This window comes from Amblyomma mixtum, chromosome 8 (assembly GCF_055824585.1).
Source record: "Amblyomma mixtum isolate Tamu chromosome 8, ASM5582458v1, whole genome shotgun sequence".
Taxonomy (NCBI): domain Eukaryota; kingdom Metazoa; phylum Arthropoda; class Arachnida; order Ixodida; family Ixodidae; genus Amblyomma; species Amblyomma mixtum.
Genome location: NC_143019.1, coordinates 32,309,793 through 32,332,164, shown reverse-complemented (window position 1 = coordinate 32,332,164; position 22,372 = coordinate 32,309,793). Strand labels below are relative to the sequence as shown.

General features: G+C 47.0%; 1 protein-coding gene across 2 annotated transcripts in view; it reads right to left on the bottom strand.

Annotated features, from left to right (window-relative positions):
• Positions 1 to 514: 514 nt before the first annotated feature.
• Positions 515 to 22,372, bottom strand: part of LOC149331923 (uncharacterized) — a 54,337-nt gene continuing 32,479 nt past the window's right edge. For both annotated transcript variants that reach the window (XM_089556933.1, XM_089556934.1), the window contains 7 exons: positions 16,488 to 16,549; positions 15,774 to 15,900; positions 14,909 to 15,022; positions 10,862 to 11,045; positions 8,704 to 9,065; positions 7,148 to 7,363; positions 515 to 2,999 (listed from right to left, as the gene is read on the bottom strand). In XM_089556933.1, the coding sequence (XP_089413059.1) occupies positions 2,508 to 2,999; positions 7,148 to 7,363; positions 8,704 to 9,065; positions 10,862 to 11,045; positions 14,909 to 15,022; positions 15,774 to 15,900; positions 16,488 to 16,549 (1,557 nt within the window). In that variant the 3' untranslated portion in view covers positions 515 to 2,507. The remainder of the gene's footprint in view (positions 3,000 to 7,147; positions 7,364 to 8,703; positions 9,066 to 10,861; positions 11,046 to 14,908; positions 15,023 to 15,773; positions 15,901 to 16,487; positions 16,550 to 22,372) is intronic.

Genomic DNA, 22,372 nt, shown 5'->3' with positions numbered 1-22,372 from the left:
AGCATATAATGCCTAGTTTTCTGTGGTAAATACAGAAAATTGCTAGTGCAACAATTCCTGCTGTTACTGCCAGTTCTTGGTCAGAAGCATTACAGAAAAACTTGTGACGACAGAAGCTTGCAGTGTTTCTTTCACTGGCTTCTGTCGGGTGTGGTGGTAATGACATTTCAGCCGGACCATGAAGCCTCTTGGACGCCCTACTCGCCACCGTAGCTTCCAGGCGATCGTATAAAAACGAACATGCGACGACAAAGCAACTGTTGTGTGGGTCGGACCAACGCACCTCGTTGCCATTGATCAAATGGGCTATATATCTTGACGCCATCTGCACTAATTACATTTGCACATTTCGTTTCCAACCTCTTCAACACCCCCCCCTCCAGAATCCCGACAGGGCGCCATGTCAAGACTGATAGCCTAATGAAACCACATCATCTTTCTCTTACGCCCAACCAAAAGTGGTCAGAACTTGCGCCTGGGAACATTAAGGGGACACACGACACGGACTGAAGAGGACTAGCATTGTGCATTTAATGCTGGTAAAAGGAAATAAAGCGTGAGCTGGTACGTACCAGTCTTTCCAAACAAAATGCACTTGACTCCGCACATAACGTAGACATCTTCAAGTGCATCACTGCTCGCTGAAGCAGTTTGTGAAACAAAATGCACTTCGCTCCGCACATAACGTAATTGACACCTTCAAGTACATCACTGGTCGCTGACGCAGTTTGTGAAGTAAATGCTCCAAAACAATGAATTTTCAAGAACTTGAAAGAAAGAACGAAAATGTTGTTGCCAGTTGGTAACAGACAGTAACGTGGCATTTTTTTTTTGTTTCAGCCATGTTGAAAAGAAAACAATGAAGATTTTTGGATTTTCCAAACAAATGCATGAAAAGCATTCCCTACACAAAAGTCGATGGCGGTGCAAAATGCGGAACTTAACAGCTTTCCTCGAAGCCAGGCATTCACATGACATTTGTGACGTTCCTTCGATTGTATGTGTTGCTTTGCTAGAAGGATTTTTTTTGCTCTTAGCACGCCAAGATGGCTTTCAAGCAGACAAAAGGAAAACTTGTGCGCCGCTTTGTTAAGAACACTGTAACTTGTTCGGCCTTGGAAAAAAAGAAATCTGCGGTGCTCTACGGAACAGGAGGAAGGGGGGGGGGGAGAGAGAATTATTTAGGGACAAAAGAAGGAGTGACTAGATCACTGAACATTTCTCAGCGTAATAATTGTGTGTTTCTCGGCTTGTTCACTTTAAATTAACACAGGGCGAGTGAAATGGTTAAACTGCTATGGGGAACAATTGCACATAAAATTAAGTAACATTCTCCGTGAAGATGTCACAGGATTAGCAATGAAACGTTTTCATCAAAGGAACGTGGAACATCGTCGTCATATGTGCCACATGAACAAACAACAACATCGCAGGTCTTTTTCAAACCATAACCTATAATAAAAACATGCCACGGTACCCACCGAACGTCAAATCAACCCTCTCACTGCAGCCATGAAGAGAGAGAAAATAAAACATACTACTCCGACTTTTAGGTAAAGTGCCGTGGCTCCTGTAACATGTTCCGTAGATTACGGGACTCTTCAAGAACACGCAATCTTCGAAGCATTCCAAGCTGACTATGGAACATGCAAGACTCCCAGCACTGTATACCTTTTCATACGTTTTTTTAACAGGCATATTTGCATGTCAACTAAAAAGCACCTTTCCGTATGCTGCATTAACAAGCATTTGGCTCGAGCAACTTTCAAAACTATATGAGCAAGTGTGGGAGTGGCTAAATTAGAAAGGATTGCTCACTGCACGGTGCACATAAGGAACAGAAAAAAGAAAACGTGCTTTCTGAAGAAATAATGCATAGCACGAAACAACGAAAATACGCTTTTCTTAAGCAGGCACCGCTAGAAAAAGAAATGGAGAGCATGTATACACAGAAAAAAAAAAAGCTCCGGCAGACACCTGCACAAATGACAGAAAGGTCAATACAGAGAGACTCTTGGGTTCACAACGAAGAAGCTAACATACACAACGACCACATACATTCAAGAAAAGCAGACAAACAACATTTTTGCTCAAATTGTCAGGGTTGTCTAGAGTGTACGAAAATGACAGTCACAGATAAAAAAAATGAGGCCACAACAGAAAAGCTGAATTATAACGGGATGATTTTGAACCAGTAGTGTTGAACTGTATGGGTATCTTTTTTTTTTCAAAGCCCAGCAGTTTGTAAAAATTGCACATGACTTGTCTGACAAGTTCAACGTGTAATAAAAGTATCACCAACAGTGCACGACTAGCTCGTAGAAGAGATCTTGATAAGCGTTCGCTTTGAGGCGCTAGCAAGGCTCGAATTATATTACACGAGGCGTCGTTCTTTGGACCGGAAACATAAAAAAAAAAGACGGTACCATAATCAAACCACGACCGTTTTTCAGGTACATAGACGACGGCAGCTTTCAACCATCGCATTCTCTGGCTGCTTTCTTACATTAACAGTCCATGACGAGCTGGTCGGGAGTACTTTGCAAGCTGTCCCCCGAGACAAGTTCGACTTTTTCGTCTTCCGAGATCGTGATTATCGGATCCGATCTTTCCGGCTCTTCGATAACCGGTTCTTCGCTCGAAGTGGCAGGGGCGCCGTCGTCATCCAGGATCACAACGTCGGAGCTCAGTTCCTGCGGCAGCTCTTCTACGACCACCTCTTGCTGTTCTGGAACTTGCGAATCCTCAACAGGCGGCGGCGGCGGCGGCGGGAGAGCGATCAGCTGAGGCTGACCCGTCGTCTCCTGCATTCTGCCGTGCTGTTCATCGGCTAAGCTCTCTACAGAGACAATACGCATGGTGCTTGTGGCATCGCCTTCTGCTGGTGCTGCCTCGGACGTCACCGTGGCCCTCCTCGGCACCACCTGCATTCCCTGGCTGCGCCGGCACCGGGGACAGTTCTTGTCGCTGCCGGTGAAGTAGTAGCAGGAGTTGCAGGCCTACGGGAAAAACCATTACGGGTAAAGTTGTGCAGGCTGGTAATTCTGCATACTGCAGGGCAATTGATAAAACACAACAGGAAAGAAGCGCGCGGGTTGGTCGGTTGGCCTCAAATAAAACGACACATACCCGCAACGGGGTAGTGGTCAAGGCACAGGCGGTGAACTGCTGGAAAGAGGAACGTCTTTAGAGGAGGAAAAGGAGTAGTAATAGGGAATAAGCTGACAGATTGGACAACGCAACGACAGGGGACCTGTTAGCTGTGAGATCGAAGACAGGACGATGGCTTTATGTGCCAATTCGAATGCAACGCAAAGCGGGACTAGCTCTAGTCTCGCATGCTTCTTCCTTGTAATCTCTACTCATTTGCACTGCTATTCGCAGTATGAACCTCGAAAGAAACATAAGATCGGAGAAGGCAAGTTTCTTTTTTTGTTGGGGTGGAGGGGGGGGGGGGGGGGTAGTGAAACTCACTACGTAGGCGCCGTTTTGCCGACATGCGATGAAATTTGAATCCGCTTTTGCGCTGTAGTACATAGTGCACGGGTCCCTGATTGAGGAAATGGCTTAGCCATGCCACGCCCAATCGGGCTCTGCTTACCTGTTATGTCGAAGCTTTGCTTTTATTAATGATCCTACTCTGTTGTGTCGCTTTCGCCCAGTTTAAATTAAGAGCGGCTTCACATCCCAACAGCACTTCAAGTTTCTGTGGGCCAAACAATTCCACGAAACACCGCCAATATCGCAGCGTTCCTTCCAGTCATCTCTCGGCTATGGCGCGGGCATAAGAACGGTGATTGGTGCATATAGACCTGAAGCTCTCATGTTGAAATACGCTGTGCTCCCACGGGTCTCGTCTTCGCAAAACAGGTAAATTTATTGACTTGTGCCACTGAAAGAGGGGGGGAGGGGGGGGGGACAGCATTTCTCAATACTTTAACGGCCCATCTGAAAAGAGCCCTCAACAAGCTGTTGATGGTCGTGATCGAACTCTTGCACATAAGGAACGGGCAATAGGCTCAAAGCATCGGAGCCGTAGGCACCGCGAAATGAACGTCAATCAACAGCGGAATTAGCAAACATTTAGAGACAGGGCAAAATGAATGTTGCACATAGAGCAGATATTTTTGTCCTTATTAGTGACATACTTGTTCACCAAAAATACAACGGAGCACGCGAGCGGTGGCCAAAAAACTGCATGCCAGTGCGCTCTATCAGCAGATGCGCAGCAGACAGCGAAAAGGCGTCGGCACATCCGGCTGCAACCCATCTCGATGTCTGATGCTCGCCTTATCGCCGGCACCATCGAAGCCACGCTACCACTATCACTGCTCGCCAGACGCGCTTGCAGAGCTTCAAGCAAAGATCTAATGTTTGCCCGCATCATGCATAAAAGGTGTGGCTTTCGGCGGCGTGCACTTTCTGCTTCGTCCGGAGTGGACCATTGCTTCGTCCGGACCATTTTTAGACTGCGTGACCTCCGTAGTTTCGCTTCACTTGGCGGAGAGTTTGTGGCGCTATGGAGTATAAAAGCTAGAGCATCGGCTTGGCAAGCGCTGCCAAAATTTTGCTTGGCTCAAGGGAACGCATGAAAAAAAGAATAGCATGCAGGTATTGGCTGCGTTGTCTTTATGAAATAAATAGATGCTCAAAATATAACCGGTCGAGGAAGACTCAAGCAGAGACAACCTTGTTTTCTATGAAAATTTGTTTAACTATTTTCTCGAGTGTAAAAAAGCTAATTTGTTTTGAAGCAAGTGGTCTTCAATTACCTCGTTTGCTATGCCGTTGATCGCCTATTCGTATCATAAAGACAACGGAGCCAATATGCGCATGATGTTTTTTTCATGCGTTCCCTTTAGGCAAGCAAAATTTTGATCGCACTTGTGAGTTTTGGCCTGTTTGGCCACCACTCGCATGCTCAGTTTTACTTTTGGTGCACCTCTACAAAGAAGAAACAGTGATTCCTTGGGAATGCTGCAACTGTGTAGCGTAAAAATGTTGGTCTAATGGGTCTCGTCAACGAGTTAGCCGTCAGTAATGTCATCCTTTTTTTTTTGGTGCTTGCGGTTCTTTGCACACTGCGCAGAAAAATGTGAGCACAAATTCAAACACGGCAAATTTTGATTCCTTCAATATCACTGACTTACTCGGCAACCGCTAGCAGGATATTTATTCATGCACGAGTGGAGCCTCCCTAGGAGGGCACAAAATAAAGTAGAGGCACAGACCTCGGAGAGGAAAATATATTACACTTGTACCTTGCCAGTGCTCAAGTATGGAGCAGGAACGTGGAGGCTAACGAAAAGGTCTGAAATTAAGTGGCACACAGTACAGCGAGCTGTGAGAAGGAACATGCTAGGTGTAACATTAAGAGACAGGAAGAGCAGAAAATGAATAAATGGGGATAAGCAGGGCATGTAATGCGAAAACAGGGGAACGGATGGTCCCCCTTAGCATATCGGAATAGATTCCAGCAGAACGCAAGCGTAGAAGGAAGCGGCATAGTCAGGCGGACGGATGAGATTAGGATGGCCATCGGGGTAGGTTGGCTGAAGCTGATGCTGTACAGGGTCGATTGGAGGGATAATGGAGGGGTCTTTTGGGCATTTTTAGGCTGATGATTATGATGATGTTGGCCACCAATCATCATTTGCCACAAAGTATGTCTTCCGCGTTCTCATTCCATCGGCTCCAAGTCCCCGCTGTTTTAAATGCTTAGCATTCTGTATTGGTCAAACCTCTGAACATTCGTCACAGAACTGCTCGTACTGAACTGAGCTAAAAGATGGTGGCGCCATCTATGAGCTGGGCAGCGTGTTATCGATGGCGCACTGAAACTTCTCTTTCTTGCACTATATTTGTGTTTTGTACACAGCTCAGCATTACGTTTGAACGCCGCAGGCGGCGTGATAGCCTGCTAACCTACTGATTTTGACGAAATCAGAAGGCTTGGTTTTACTAAACGCTTTCCTTAGGGAACTCCGCAGCTGACACTAAGAGCTCTCCTTTCGCGTTTTTTAAGGATTCGGCGTAGTTTCGGTGGAGCGATGGCAGGGGTGAATGAAGGCTTGCTGAGGGAGGACGAAGGTTGCAAGGATGCGAGTCGAAAAATACGACAGAGCTGGTCTCAAAATACAACAGAAATTTCTGTCGTTATGTCGTCACGATAGATTATTCTGTCGTATTGCGAAGTTGTCTGTTGTTGCGACAGGAGAAGTTAATGGAGGAGATCACGGTATAAACCCCGAGAAGATTAAGCGAGGCAAGAAGACGAGAGTGGTGAAGCTTGCAGAGAGGCGGTTGTGTTGACTTCGTGGAAGAGAAAATGAGCAGCAAACGACGATGTTAAAAGAATACGTTGGTGCGTTGGTGCGACAAGGATGCAAAATATGAAACCGTGCTCTCTCGGGCACTGTACTCTCGATGACAATACGGAGCAGGAGTAAAAACAGTCCCCTGTTTCTGGATGACCGCAGTAATTTTCTCTCACAGATGAATCTCCAGGAAACCCCACAAGCGCTAACCTTTTAGAACACATTCGAAATTCCAGTGGAAAAAAAAAAGTGACAGAACCTATCAAAAATACGGCAAAATGTTTCGTAGTTTTGTCGTAACGACGCTTTAAATTTTCTGTTTTGCAGTATTTTTCCGTAGTGCTGTAGCTTTTCTGGGTACTTTTCTGTAGTCGTAGTTTTTTAGAACTTTTCTGTAGTAACTGATTGGTTGGTTGGTTTATGGGGTTTAACGTCCCAAAGCGACTCAGGCTATGAGAGACGCCGTAGTGGAGGGCTCCGGAAATTTCGACCACCTGGGGTTCTTTTCTCCTTCAAAGAAGAATTTCTCCTCCAAAGAAATTCTGCCGCCGCGGCCGGGATCGAACCCGCGTCTTTCAGGTCAGCAGCCGAGCACCATAACCACTGAGCCACCGCGGCGGCTTTCCTGTAGTAACTAAGCAAAATTGTTGTTCATAAAAAAATTTGTTGTTGCTACAAATTGTCAAAAACATTACAGAAAATTTGTTGTGACCACTGAGATGTTTCTGTTGTGTTCTCCGACTGCGATGTACCATAAAGACGGCCAGTTTTTTTTTCCTTTTCACGTTATTCTAAGCACAAGGCGGCAGAGGGAGATACCCGGAGCATACCTGGCAGTGCTCCCCGGCGAACAGGTTGCAGCGCACGCAGGCCGAGCAGTGGTTGGTGGCGCCGTGGAAGAGCGTGTTGGCGCACCACGAGTACTGGGCGGCGTGGCCGCACCGCGGGCAGGGCATGGGGCCCGGGATGCACTCGCGAACCATCACCGACTCCGGGCAGCAGTTGAGCCGCACCTGCTGGCACAGGTACCACGGAAGGTCCGACACCTGCGCGATGTCACAGTAAGCGACACAGGTCGAGGACATCACTTCATACCAGGCAGGCGCAGTTATACCCGCCAAAGCGTGCGACCATGCTGAAAGGGCTGCACGATAAGCAAGTCACTAGGTAAAGAACCATAGGCTATTCCCAGCTGTGACGACTCTTGATTCTCTTATGAGCTATTAATGGCGTGAGCATAACTGACCACACAGGAGATTGATGTCAGCATAGCTCCGTCGCTGAAATGACCGTCTATGGCAATGTTCCGGTGTCCAGTTTACACGCCCTGTTTACATGCAGTATTACATCGACTATCCCGGCTCAACGCACTGGCCTTGACTATAGCTGAGGTTTTGCGCCACACAATGAATTCAAGAGTTCTAGCGTTTAGTACACCCAGCGAGTCGCTCAGAGACCGGTTTGCATCACTCGTGAATCGCAAACAATGTAACCTGGGCGCCGAACTCTGTACAAGGGCTTCGTGGCCAGCCATGCAAATAAAGTGCCTTATTGGGACCGGTTTGTTGCTTACCCCTCCAACGTGCAAACCCTTACAAAAGTTTCTTTAGACAATCTAGATACTGTTCGTACACATTTGTCGATAAAGTCTGTAGGCTTTCGATAGACAAATCCTGAGAACTAATCTATAGATAATGCAACTCCTATAGACCGTCCGTAGATGATCTATAGATTTATGGCCATATACCTTTATTCTAAATAGATTCTGAGCTCTACTTAGTTCCTTCGCCAAAACGCATTACCAGAACGAAACACTCACAGCATTTAACAGAGTATAAATTCAATACTGACACCTTTCGTTATTTATTTTTTCCGCAATCGATTAGGGAATGGAATATGTTACCTGCAAATGTTGTTAGCTCTGAATCTCTGAGTAGTTTTCTTTGTCACCTGTGATAATTGTTTATTTGAGCTTTTTAGCAAGGCATTGCTTGTACTTTTTCGAAGAAATATTTTTCACACTGTGCTTTATTCTGTGTTTAATACTGCGTCTTGCATTTCGAAACCGTCTCCCATGATTATCCCTTTTACAATGTGATTTCAGTTGTGTGAACCTTCTTTGTGAATTTTTTTTTTTTGTGACGTACCTAAAAAAACAACAAACATGTACCCATTCCTGCAACAGCCTCGAAAGAGGCTAGCAGTATGTTCCAAATAAAATAGTCTTCTGCAGACAATATATAGAATAGGAATTGACAAAAGGAAATATCTATAGGAAGGCAACAGAGCCTATAAGAAGTCCATACATAATCTATACACCATTTTCATTAGGGAAGACAGCACCCGCAATGCAACAGGCATCACTCAGTGCTCATCGCTCACCGACCTGGAAGACGGCCTGCATGAGGCACGGGTCCGCCTGGGCCTCCCTGAGTGAGATTCCCACTGCCTCGAGCAGGTTGAGCGGGTTGTCGCAGCCCAGGCAGCTGCAGCGCCCCGGCTCGCACCTGGTGCGGGCCTTGGCGCACGAGCAGCGGGCCACGCGGCAGCTCACGCGGCACGCGCACGATGGCGACGACTGCGACGAGCCAGCCGCGGCCTCCGCCGAGGAGTACGGAACCAGGGACAGGGACGAAGCTCCGAGACTGCCGGAAGTCGCCGCTGCGAGCTGTCCGTAGGTGGCGCCTTCTCCAGCCCGACCGCGTGCCACCATTCCACGGCGACGGCCAGCGGGAATCCTCTTGACGGCTGCGAAGATGGACGCGAACGCTTTGTGGCTAACTTGGTCTACCAGTGGTCGACCAGTGGGCACGATAGGGCCTACCAGCCAAAAAGATCACGGGCGCAGTGCTTTAAAAACAGAACTGAATTTGTCCGAAAACAAACGACAGAGGCGTGTTTTGCAATATTTAAGAACTACATAATATAATGCTTAATCATGAAGAAAAAGCCATGAAGACTACACGTAAGTGTTATGTAATTATGAGTTGTAGTTTTTTCAAAACCTAAAATGCAATTTCTTTTTAAAGATTTAAAGATTTGGTCGATCCAGCATACTCTATAAGTGAAAGAGATGTAAAGATGACCGTAAGGGCGACCACGGGACAGCGTGGGACAGCGGAGAACTACTGCTAGTGCACACTGAAAAAAGTTTTACTGATAGAATGTAGCGATCAAAAGCATTTCAAAAACTCGTGTAGGTCGCAAAAAGGGCTCAGGTAACTTAAATTTTGAATTTTCAACTTAACGGTAGCTCGTACTCTGGCGCTGAGGGCGCGATTCCCGGTAAGCTAGGCACTACAATGAAGAAATTACTCAACAAAGTGGGTGAAGTCAAGCGAATAAAAAAAATGCATGCTTCTGTCTTGTCCTTGCACCTGAAGCATGCGCTTGCGCGAGTCTGTAAACAGGCTGTTTTATGGCATCGCAATGCAAGCTAAAAAAAGTCTGTTCAAGACCACTGAGTTGTACACAAGACTTACTAATTAAATATAACGCGAAGACGCTGAGGAGTCTGCCAGAAATGATTGCTGTTTTCCTCGTTACGCTAGGCGCGCATGAGGTACGAGTTTCGGATAGGCGCGCTTTCCATCCAACGACACCCCATTAAGGCAATGCAGTCAAGCATGTCTGCTCGATGTCTGTAGCGAGCCAAGAGAACGTGCACTCCTATTCTATTCACCTCAGCTCTTCAAGAGCCCCAAGGTCCTTTTCTAGCGGTACGTTCGTCGAGGCCAGGCATAATGATATACGACAGAATACAGAAAGGGAACCGTATAGCTTGAACACTTCCGGTGTCATCACTTATTGCCGACGACAGGACAATAGGCGGCAACGGAACACTGAGCGATACGCCATCAGAACGGTCCGTGTGGCAGTAAGTTCCGCATCACTGGTAACGCTTCAGTCGGTGCTTGCGTCTTCGAAGGGAAAAATAAAATTGGTTTTCGAGGAAAGAAAATGGCGCAGTATCTGTCTCACATCTCGGTGGACACCTGAACTCCATGCTAAGGGAAGAGATAAAGAAAGCAATTAGACGAGAAAGAATGAAAGAGGTGCCGTAGTGGAGGGCGCATGAATAATTTAGACCACCTGGAAGTCTTCAACTTCACTGACATCGCTCACCACAGGGTGCCTTTTTTGTTAATTTCCAATTGTTCAGACCATGCGCAACGCCAAGCTTTCGGACAACAGAAGCGGATGAAGCGCCCTCTCGCCTTTTCCAGTCTGGCCTCCTTGCGCTGCTAGTCCTTGTAAAAATAGTCTATAGAATGTCAACAGACTTCCTTCCTTTTGTCTACTCATAGTCCATAGACGTGTCTGCAGAAAAAAGTCTTCGAAAAGTGTTTGGCCACAAAATCTATACACTGTCTGTAAACTGTCTATGGGATTTTTATTGCCTGGCCAATACTAGTCTACTACAGGATTTGTCTACAGAGTGCCTATAGAATTTACAGGCAAATGTTTATGGACAGCCGATAGCGTTTAAAGGAATTTTTGGATGTGTTCACCAGCAAGCAGCAACACCGGCATCAAGCACTCACCTCTGTTGGCCCTGGCGACCTCGTTGCGCCAGGCGGCCCTCCCGGGCGCCCCGTACGGCGGCAGCGGATCGTCCAGCTTGGTCTCCTGGTCGCTCATCCGGCGCAGCATGAGCTCGTGGAAGCGCGGGTTGTACTGCCACAACAGGTGGCGCACCTGCACCACGTCGCTCTCGTTGAGCTGGACCTGGGGGACACACGGAGGTCAAGCTGAGGGTCGCGTTTCACAGTCCTGGACTCCGAGACCCCCGTCAGTATGTATTCTGGATGGTTAGTCCAATGCGTTTAGGAGCATCCATCGATGTCTGTCAGGTTTCAGTAGTAGTAGTAAGTGGTTCTAATAAATACATAATAAATGGAAAGAAAAGATTTTTGCTAGCCCGGCATCTGCCATCCCTGCTGGAAGCACCTGAGCTGGAGCAGCGGAAATAAAGGATAGCAGGCAGTGTGTAGAAGGGAAATGAAAGAGGTGAGGGGCAGTTAGAAACGATAAGGGGAGGTACATTATAATAAATTTATTTACATATTAACGTATGTACAGGTCGCATGTGCGTGATGACCTGGTTACAGTAAAGGGAGTGATTACTACTTGTCGACATCCAGTCAAATGGCCCCTTGCGAATGGCTCCCAGCTTCTCCACCGCACCAAGCCAGCCACGCATAAAAATAGCTTGGGTTTGGTTCAATGTTTAGGGAAATCCCCCGAGGTTGAGTAGGTATGGGGTTTTGGTTTTGGTTTATGGGGTTTAACGTCCCAAAGCGACTAAGGCTAGGAGAGACACCGTAGTGGAGGGATCCGGAAATTTCGACCACCTGGGGTTCTTTAGCTTGGATTGGTTTGGTTATGGGGTTTAACGTCCCAAAGCGACTAAGGCTATGAGAGACGCCGTAGTGGAGGGCTCCAGAAATTTCGACCACCTGGGGTTCTTTAACGTGCGCTGACATCGCACAGTACACGGGCCTCTAGAATTTCTCCTCCAAAGAAATTCTAGCCGCCGCGGCCGGGATCGAACCCGCGTCTTTCGGGTCAGCAGCCGAGCACCATAACCGCTGAGCCACCGCGGCGACTCATTAGCATCCCCTATACGCATAACCGCAGGCCTACGGAGGAAAGCCATAGACCTTCAACAGAAACTTCGCATTTCAAAAAAGTTGTCTGGTCCGGGGTTCGAATACGGGACCACCGACTGTCTGGGACAGTCGCTTTACCAGCTGAGCTAACAAGAACGGCCATAAGAACATATGTTAGAGTGAGAACGAACTAATCAACAACTCGAAGTAGCTTTCCTTTCCTATGCAGGCTTGTGGCTACAGCTGGGTGGGTGCACGCCAACCACTTAACCGACGGCCGCATAAGGTTGCGCAGTGCTTGACCGGTCGCACACCGTTTCGACAGCAGATCAAACTATACTCTTTCCTTGTGTCGCCAGTCGATGTCTTTAGCCCCCCAAGCCGAGTTCCAATGTACGGAACGTATGGCGGATCCCGCTCGAGGTCGACAGGAGCGACTGTGAGAGTGACAGCGGGAAAACGAGAAAACACGCCGGCGCCACCAAACACATGGACGAAGACTGCAATTCCGGGCCTCCACATAGTGAGCTTCCACATAGTGAAAAGCTTAGGGTCCGCGAAGTTCGCGCTGAAGAATAGAAGCCATACAGCCTTGTAAGTCATCGTTAACTTCAATCGCAAGTACATGGCCGAAAGAACGCAGCATAATGAAAATTAGGCCAATTCGACAAGCTGAGAAGGAAATAAAATTCTGTCAGTCACCAAGACGGAAATTTACAGCGCACAGCAGAAGCCCACCGTCACAGCAATGTAAGAACGCGTCATGCACCCTCGAATTCTACAAGGCGGATTATATGTTTACAAATGTAGACGAAATGTTTACAAATGTAGAATGTTTACAAATGCAGAATGTTTACAAATGCAGAATGTTTACAAATGCAGAATGTTTACAAATGTAGAATGTTTACAAATGTAGAATGTTTACAAATGTAGAATGTTTACAAATGTAGAATGTTTACAAATGTAGAATGTTTACAAATGTAGAATATTTACAAATGTAGAATGTTTACAAATGTAGACGAAATGTTTACGAATGTAGACCAGATTTTTACAAATGTAGACCAGATTTTTACAAATTTAGACCAAATACTTACAAATTTAGACGAAATGCTCACAAATGTATACCAAATGTTTTCAAATGTTGACCAAATGTTTTCAAATGTTGAACGAATGTTTTCAAATGTTGAACGAATGTTTTCAAATGTTGAACGAATGTTTTGAAATGTTGAACGAATGTTTTCAAATGTTGAACGAATGTTTTCAAATGTTGAACGAATATTTTCAAATGTTGAACGAATGTTCAATGACGTTGAAAAATGTTGATTCTGTATTAGATCTATGTTGAATAAATTTTGGATACATGTTCTTAGAAGTGTACATATTCTTGTATGCTGCACATGTTGCACGACAAGTAAGGTAACTCGGAATCATTATCTGGGCATGACTTGCAGGCAGTTCTCAAAAGTGAGCTGAGGGCCGGATCTATCCGCTACGAGCTGAGCAGTCGGCTTCAGGCGACGCCCTGCCAGTCTTCTCTCGCCATCATAACCATGCTTCCATCAGCACCGAGTTCCTTTTTATGCCGCAAGATGAGTTTTAGGCCGCCGACATCAGACTTGCAAAGTGCCGGAATAAAACACGGTTTTCGTGGGGAAGTTGAGGAACAGGTCTTAGGAAAACATTTTGCTCTAAAACAAAGCCGGACAAAAGTTTTTATGGGGCGCCAACGTGAGCTGGTCAACCTCTGAAAACAAATACGTATTTACAGGCGCAATTAATGTGCGCGCATAATAAATGCAAATCCCTGTTTTGGCTGTCAAAGGGTACTTTTTTTTTCTCGCGTAATAAGCGCCCCCCCCCCCCCCCTCCATTTTTTTTTTGCCACGTAATCTGCTGGCGATGGTAGTGAACGCCAGAAGGTGTCCTTCTTGACAGACACTGCTACGTAAAACTGCGAGCCGCTCTTCTTCGAATATCGAGACTTCCCGACCTTCCCGACAAGCAGCCAAAAAGAACAGTCCGCAAGAAATCCGACAACCAGAAGAAACCACGACTCCATAAAAGGTTTCTCTATTCAATCTGCCATACCAGCACTCGCAACTGATGCTGACAGAGAGTAGCACAGTCTGCTGAGAAGTCGCGGCGTCGCCCCGACTTTCTACATCGTCAGCCCTCACTAGCCACTCTGCAGTAATTGCAGTCTTTGTACTCCTATTCTCCTTATCACGAGCAGTTTGTAGCAGCATGGAACCTACAACTTTCTCGTCTAATCATGGCTGCAGGAACATAACCAATAGGCACTCGAATACCTCAGAAATGTGGCCCTATCTACTCACAATTAATACAGTAATTCAATGGGTAGTTCGGGCTGGTGTTTTTCAAACACAGAGAACTTTGAATCACTGGTTAAATTAGCGGAGAAAGCCCGCACGGACCAAGCTCTGCGCAGGGCTCTTGCGAAATGTGCGCCGCCACTCGCAAACATGGCGTCCGCCAAGTCGGTCGTGCCTACTTCGCGCCGTCCGTCTAAAGTGCACTGTTTCTTCAAGCGAGAGAAGCAGTTGGCATTGTAAATCCTCGAATCACCTCAAATCGAAAAAAAAAGCTTAAGAGACACCAATTCCATTTGCTGCGAAGATCGAGTTGCTGATTACTGGTACTCCGTCCTCCCCAGAGATGGAGCCACCATTCTGTGCGTAAAGGTTCGGAGGAACACATCCATGGAGCGCGCGCCGTCCTGACTAGATCAGGCCGCTGTAGTAGCTAGAGTGCTGCTGAATAGTTGAGATGACTTGTACTATTTGATACGACGTGTATTCATTTTGGTCATTCGCAAGAGCCAAAGCAATCGCACAGCGCTAGTAGCTTCGCACTGAATCATTTCATTAACTGAACATAACCTAGCATGCAAGGTAAAATATCGCGCTTGCGGGAACAGCAAAGAGCTTTCTGTCTCGATAAAAACACAGTGTGGCTTGCCTTGTGCACCGGGTAGCGCTCCAAGTGGTCGGATAGAGATGACGTGGAGGTGGCGCTTTCGGCAGCGCCTTTTCGGGTGCGCCGTCCCAGGAACATGACAGGTCTCGAGTGGACCTGCACGTACAGAAGGGCAAACAAAGGGCGAATCATTCCCTTGCGACCTCCTTGAAGCTCTTAATTAGACTGAAGGTGAAAACCGGTTTGGTTTGGTTTATGGGGTATACGCCAATGTAAGGCATGACGCCGTAGCAAATATCGACCACCTGGGGTTCTTGAACGTGCACTGACAACGCACGGTACACTGGCCTCTAGAATTTCGCCTCCATCTAAATTCGACCACCGCGGCCGGGATGGAACCCGTCTTTCTGGTCAGCAGCCGAACGCCATAACCACTCAGCCATCGCGGCGGCGGCTGGTACCTTTTGGAGACCCCTATTTGTGTACCACCGAGGTGGCTCAGTGGTTATGGTGCTCGGCTACTGACCCAAAAGACGCGGGGTCGATCCCGGCCGCGGCGGCTGAATTTCTTTGGAGGATAAATTCTAGAGGCCCGTGTACTGTGCGATGTCAGTGCACGTTAAAGAACCCCAGGTGGCCGAAATTTCCGGAGCCCTTCACTACGGCGGCTCTCATAGCCTGAGTCGCTTTGGGACGTTAAATCCCATAAACAAACCAACCATATTTGTGCATTTGCCGCGATATGGCGCCACTTATGGGAACCGGTGGCTTGTTTCAAAAGGGATCTGTTGGGATGGTTGGCGATGCTTTCATCGACCGTTCATCTGGAAGGACGTTCGCAAAGCTTCCACCCCTATGCGGCAGATTAAGCACAGCGATATCGTGCTACCCTGCTAGCAGCGCTCACCTGGACGAGGATGTAGTCGTGCTCACAGCGCAGCGCTTGTAGCGACTGGAAAGGCACGATGACGCAGGACAGCCGTAGCCCCTCTCCCTCCGTGGGCGACATGCTCTCGAACTCGTACATGAAGCGCCTGCGCACCCGACAGAGCAGCTGTTAGCTTTGTGCCAGTAGCGCATCGCAGTGCATCCGAACTTCCGCAAAGCCTAACTTTTTTGCTTGCGATGTTGGCTAATTATCATCGACTAACTTTGCAATTAAGCAGAACAGAAAAATCTTACTTCCCCCATACAATAGCCAGCAGCATGCATTTGGTCGCGTCGTCTTAGAGTGCCTCGGGATATTTTAAACCCTAGCTAAATTTAGCTGGGACACCCTGTACATATTATAGGAGAGTAGCCAACAGCCTCTGAAGCCAAGAACAGCTCAGACGAGCAGCTCGATTTTCTTTTTCATAGCTCAATTGGTTTCGAAGATTTGGTGCTTTTCGCATACGATTGGAGCAGATATGCTGAATAATGGCACTGCGAAATTCTTCTCGAAATAAGACATCCAAACGAAATCTGCGAACAAGATGCTAGACCCCCAATCGGCACCGCTACTCGGGTTATCACACCACTGCAACCCAAAGTGCAAATTATGTGAATCATAATGTACGAACAGTCATCTTCAGAATGCGCCGGCATAGACAAATAAGCGGACCTCCTGCCATCCACTCACCTTTTGCTGAAGATGATCTTGAATTTGTACCCGAGGTTCACGTTGGGATCACCGACTTCCACCTGCAGTTGGAAGCATTCACTGGTTCAGTGACTCACTGCCGGATTGAGATGAAGCTCTGTACAAACTCTAGAGGTTCTTGAAAAAAAAAATTAAAGAATGCGATAAACCAAGAAAGTGTCGTACTCCACAAGGGATCAAGCACACAAGGGAAGGGGATGAGGGGCTCGTTATAAATATGACAGAAGCCAACAGCCACAGAAACCAAGGGACACAGGGGATTTTTTTTTTTAAGTTATTTTATTTTGTGGTGTTGATGAATTTAGAATATTACTGAATATGTTATCGTTTAAAGATAACTGATTAGAAAAGCAGAAGAAAAAACAACCACCTGCCGCCGGTGGGATCCGAACCCACGACCTCCGAATTACGCGTCCGGTGCTCTACCTCTGAGCTACGGCGACGGCTGTCAATTCTTCTGCTTTCGGGGGTATTTATGTTTACAAGTAACCTAACCTTGAGAGTGTTCGCCAGCGCCACCCACGTTCATAAGCGGCGGACGTAGAACGTCCTGAGTTACCGCAGGTGTGACGTAGAACGTCATCGAACGGAGAGGGTGGAAGCTGCGTGAGAACCCTCTTATGCTTCCTAAGGCGTCAAGGCTGCCAGAATCGAGGCCCTCGCTAAGCAATTAAGCACACAAGGGAAGGGGATGAGGGGCTCGTTATAAATATGACAGAAGCCAACAGCCACAGAAACCAAGGGACACAGGGGATTTTTTTTAAAGTTATTTTATTTTGTGGTGTTGATGAATTTAGAATATTACTGAATATGTTATCGTTTAAAGATAACTGATTAGAAAAGCAGAAGAAAAAACAACCACCTGCCGCCGGTGGGATCCGAACCCACGACCTCCGAATTACGCGTAATTCGGAGGTCGTGGTTTCTGTGGTTTCTGTGGTTGTTGGCTTCTGTCATATTTATAACGAGCCCCTCATCCCCTTCCCTTGTGTGCTTAATTGCTTAGCGAGGGCCTCGATTCTGGCAGCCTTGACGCCTTAGGAAGCATAAGAGGGTTCTCACGCAGCTTCCACCCTCTCCGTTCGATGACGTTCTACGTCACACCTGCGGTAACTCAGGACGTTCTACGTCCGCCGCTTATGAACGTGGGTGGCGCTGGCGAACACTCTCAAGGTTAGGTTACTTGTAAACATAAATACCCCCGAAAGCAGAAGAATTGACAGCCGTCGCCGTAGCTCAGTTGTTTGCAAAGTTCCCACTGCTGCCATACTTTCAGTTCCCCGCTCGGCTTTAATTTACTGATTTCTTCGTTTACTTTCCTGCTAAAGATGTCGTCTGTAATGAGCTTATTATTTAATTTCCACATCTCCCAAGAAAACTGATTTCCTCGTTTCTTTGTCCCTATCCCACACTTCACTAAACAATGATCCGAAAATGATACCGGTACCACATTGTAGCTACTGCATTTTGAAATAACGTTCGGTGACACATAAATGCGATCTAGCCGTGCATGGCTTGACCGTTGAAAATGGGTGAGTCTCACACAACGCTCGCCTTCTAAACATTCGGCCACATCATCGAGGTTGCACGTGTCTATAATTTCGGAGAGTACTTCAGTGCTTCTGTCCCTAAATGCCCTTGCACTGGTTTTGTCACAGCCCCTCAGGACGCAATTGAAGTCACCCATTACGATCAGGCATTTCTCACAACTGAAGTGCTTTTGTACGCGTTGAAAAAACGCTGTCCTCTCATCCACCGCATTTGGGGCGTACACACAAATGATGCGCCAATATGTTTTGTCGTACAGGAGGTCAACCAAAACAAATCGACCCGAAGGACACGCCGTATATGCCTGAACCTCAAGTCCCGGTACATTCTTCACAAAGATGACACAACCCACAGACGTTCCTACAGCGTGGGCGACAACTGCAAAAAACCTAGACGTGAAACGTCTCACCATGCTCCCGGTCTCCTCTTCCCCGTCAATTTTCGTTTCCTGCACTGCCAGGACGTCAATGTTGCATACGACAAGAGGAGAAGCGTGAGGAGGACAATTTAAGATCTTTACTAGCTAGACTTCTCGAAAGAGAAAGCGAAGAGCCTGGCAAATGGATGGATGACATTAGGAAAATAAAAAATAAGATTGAACTCTTTGACGAAGAACGCTATCGTGGCGCACTGGTGCGGGCTAGGGCGCAAGATATAGCTGATGGGGAGACACCTTCAAAACGAGCGCTAGGAATGGAAAAAACGCATGCTCAACGAAACCACATTGAACAGATTGAATGGGGCGGGGCGTTATCTGGAGAAAGCGGGCATATCCAGCAGGCATTTCTTGAATATTATCAGGCGTTGTTTGCAAAGCAAGAAGTGGATGTGAGCGCATTCAAGGAAAAGTTTCTTGGCGCTTTGCCGCGATTAGATGACGAACAGAAAGAAAGGCTGCAGCTGTCGATAACTGCGTCGGAGGTCGAGCAAGCGATAGAAAATTTGAACCTGGGAAAATCTCCTGGACCTGATGGGTTAAGCGCCGCTTTTTACAAAGCATATAAACGCGAAATAGTGCCAGTACTGACAGCAGTTTTTAACGAAGCCTATAAAGAAAATGAATTGCCCCCGTCTTATGGCAAATCCCATACAGTGCTAATCCCTAAATCCGATGACGCAGAAAAGTTAAAGCAGGTCACAGCATATCGTCCTATCGCCCTCACAAACGTGGATTATAAAGTTTTCATGAAGATTTTAGCCTGTAGACTACAGTCAGTAATTCAGGATATAGTCGGTCCCCACCAGACGTGTGGGATCAAGGGACGCTCTATTGTTTCCAATATTCATAAAGCGAGGTGTGTGCTGGAATGTAGTGATTACACAAATAGCTGTGTAGCCATCCTTCAGCTAGATCTTGAGAAGGCATTCGATTGTGTTTCGCACGATATCCTGTTCTGCATACTCGACCATGTGAATTTAGGGTCCATTATTTGTGAGGGAGTGGCCTTGGCGTACCGGAGCTGCACGACAAGATTAATTGTAAATAAGAGTTTGGGGGCCCCCATTAGCCTGCAGCGTTCGGTGCGCCAGGGTTGTCCCCTCAGCCCTCTTCTATTCTGCATTTACATTGAAGCGTTGTGTTTGAATATCATGGAAAGTGAAAAAATTCGAGGATTCCAGCTACAGGCAGCAGAAGTTAAGCTGCTGGCTTATGCGGATGATGTCGCGGTGTTCACAGTGAACCGGGAAGGTATAACCGAGGCCGTGGCATGCGTAAAAGAATTCACCAAGATCACCGGTAGTAAAGTGAATTGGTCAAAGTCCCTGGGGCTTTGGCACGGAGAATGGCCAACGAAGCCCGGCAATTTTGCAAACGTGTCCTGGGTGACGACCCCAGTAAAGTACTTAGGCGTTCCACTGGACGGTTATCGCGATAGCGATTCGTACTGGAAAGCACAGACGCAAGCCACGCGTGAAAAGGTGGAAAGGGCGACACCTTTCAATTTTCGCAAGGGCCACAGTGTGCAATCTGTTTTTTATGTCTAGGCTGTGGTACGTGATGCAAGTGTTGCATTGTGCAAGGATGAACGTACAGAGACTGCACCGGATCTTTGCCGTTTTTGTGTGGGCTGCGGACTGGGAACGCTGTAGCCGGACCAATTTGTTTAGGCGGGTGAAGGATGGCGGCCTGAGTCTGGGACACTTATTTCTGCGGCAGATTGTCAGCAGATTTTGTTTTGTGCGCGATGTAAGCGATCCGTTTTTGCGCACTGTGTGCCAATTAAGGCTCGGAAATGCACTGCCGGACTTTGTTGTCACAACCGAAAGGTTCTCGGGACGTATTTTTGGTTACTTTAGAGAGGTTGTCGTGAGTGTTCGATTCCTGTCTGTTCGATTTTCGTATGAATATTTATCTTCTGTTAGCAGGAAGAAGTTGTATAAAGATTTGTGCGATGTAGTTCTTCCACAACCTATGTACAGGGCCTTATACAATGGAGGCCAGGGACGTGACGTACTTAAGCGTGTGAAGGCGATGCAGGTGCCGCCAAGTGCAAAAACTTTTTTCTTTAAATTACATACCGGAACACTACCAGTAAAGGAATTCTTGGAAAGGAAGCAGTTATTTCTACCTTGGGGATCACATTGTTTAATTTGTAAACAACCAGAAACAATAGACCACGTTTTTTTGCACTGTTGGGAGGGGGTATACTTTTGGGACATTTTGCAACGGACTTTAAAAAAGGAATTTCCGCTCGACGCTCATGGTATTCGGTACTTGCCTGTAGAGAGTGAGGATGGGACACCATTCGACCTCATTATGCTAATGGGCCTCCATTGTATTTGGCGCTCAAGAATGGCAGGATATCATTGCGATCCTGATGCACGGCCAGCACGGATCTATTTTCGGGAGTGCATGCATAAGTATATTGAAGTTCAGAAACTTGCTCCTGAAGCTCCCGAGTGGCTCGAAAGAGTCGAGCCTTTGGTGACGCTTAAGGAGTTTTAATATGATGAAGCCACGCACCCCCGGGCGGATAGTGTTGTTAATTATTGCTCATTGCGCTCTGTAAGTGTATTTGTGTACTGTGGTTCTTGCCGAAGTCAGGCAATAAATAAATAAATAAAAAAAGTCGGCGTAGCTCAGAGGTAGAGCACCGGACGCGTAATTCGGAGGTCGTGGGTTCGGATCCCACCGGCGGCAGGTGATTGTTTTTTTTTTCTTCTGCTTTTCTAATCAGTTATCTTTAAACGATAACATATTCAGTAATATTCTAAATTCATCAAGACCACAAAATAAAATAACTTAAAAAAAATCCCCTGTGTCCCTTGGTTTCTGTGTCTGTTGGCTTCTGCCACAAGGGATCGTATATTCTTATTCACACACTCTGGCACTCGTGTCCAGAAAAGAACTCGCGGGGCTTGCACCCAAACTTCAGCACCCGTCCCGCTGCTAAGCTTCTAATTTAGCTGGCAGGTTACCTGTAAATGTAGCTAGCGTAACCCGCCATGTATATTTAGATATGTTCGTTGCCTATTTGGTGGGCTAAGCTCTAAAGCCGATTGTGCACAATGCCATCGTGGCAACCACGTGTAACGAATGTGTTGCGACCGAAACAATTCAACTTATCTATGGAAAATCCTCGCAGTGAGCTCGCAGCCTGCTCTTTGCACCGAATATATCACTGCACTGTTAGAAGGGGGGAACGAAGTTTAGTGGAGGTCAGTGCTAGCACCCAGTGATAAGGAGTGCTTGCTCCTCTAAGATCGGTTGGGGATGCACCGACTCCGTATGAAACCCGGCACAAAAGGAGGTAGAGGGTTGGTATGGGAAAGGGTAGGCCCAAAGTCCCATGCAAGACAGGAGGGTTGAGTTTCTACAGTGAGAGAACTAGGGCAACCCAAGAGGGTGCTAACATTTCCAACCGCATTAAGGCCTGTATATCACCTCCCAGTTTCAAGGCGCCAAGAAATCGGACTCTCCGTGCTAGAAAATTTTCCAGTACGCTCAGCATGGCCTATGTCTGTCATTCAAGACAAGGGGAAGCGACCAGCCGCCTTTCGAACCGCTTCTGCTGTACGTTCAAAATGCTCACTCTTATAACCCTTCCGATGTAGTTTATTTACCCCAATATGTCACAGTGCAGATATAAATACACTCTGCAAGATGCATCTCAGGAAGAAGTAAACATTCTTATGGACGACAAGAAATGCTAAATAACCTGCCTTAAAACCATAGCAATTAGAGTGGTAGGCAGTGAGCCTTTCTTCTAAATCAAATATGCACTTAAAATTTCTGAAACATTAGCAGTACAAAATATAACACGGGTGCATTAACGGTAGGCTTCTAACTACTGAAGGAAGTGCAAGTTGCACCT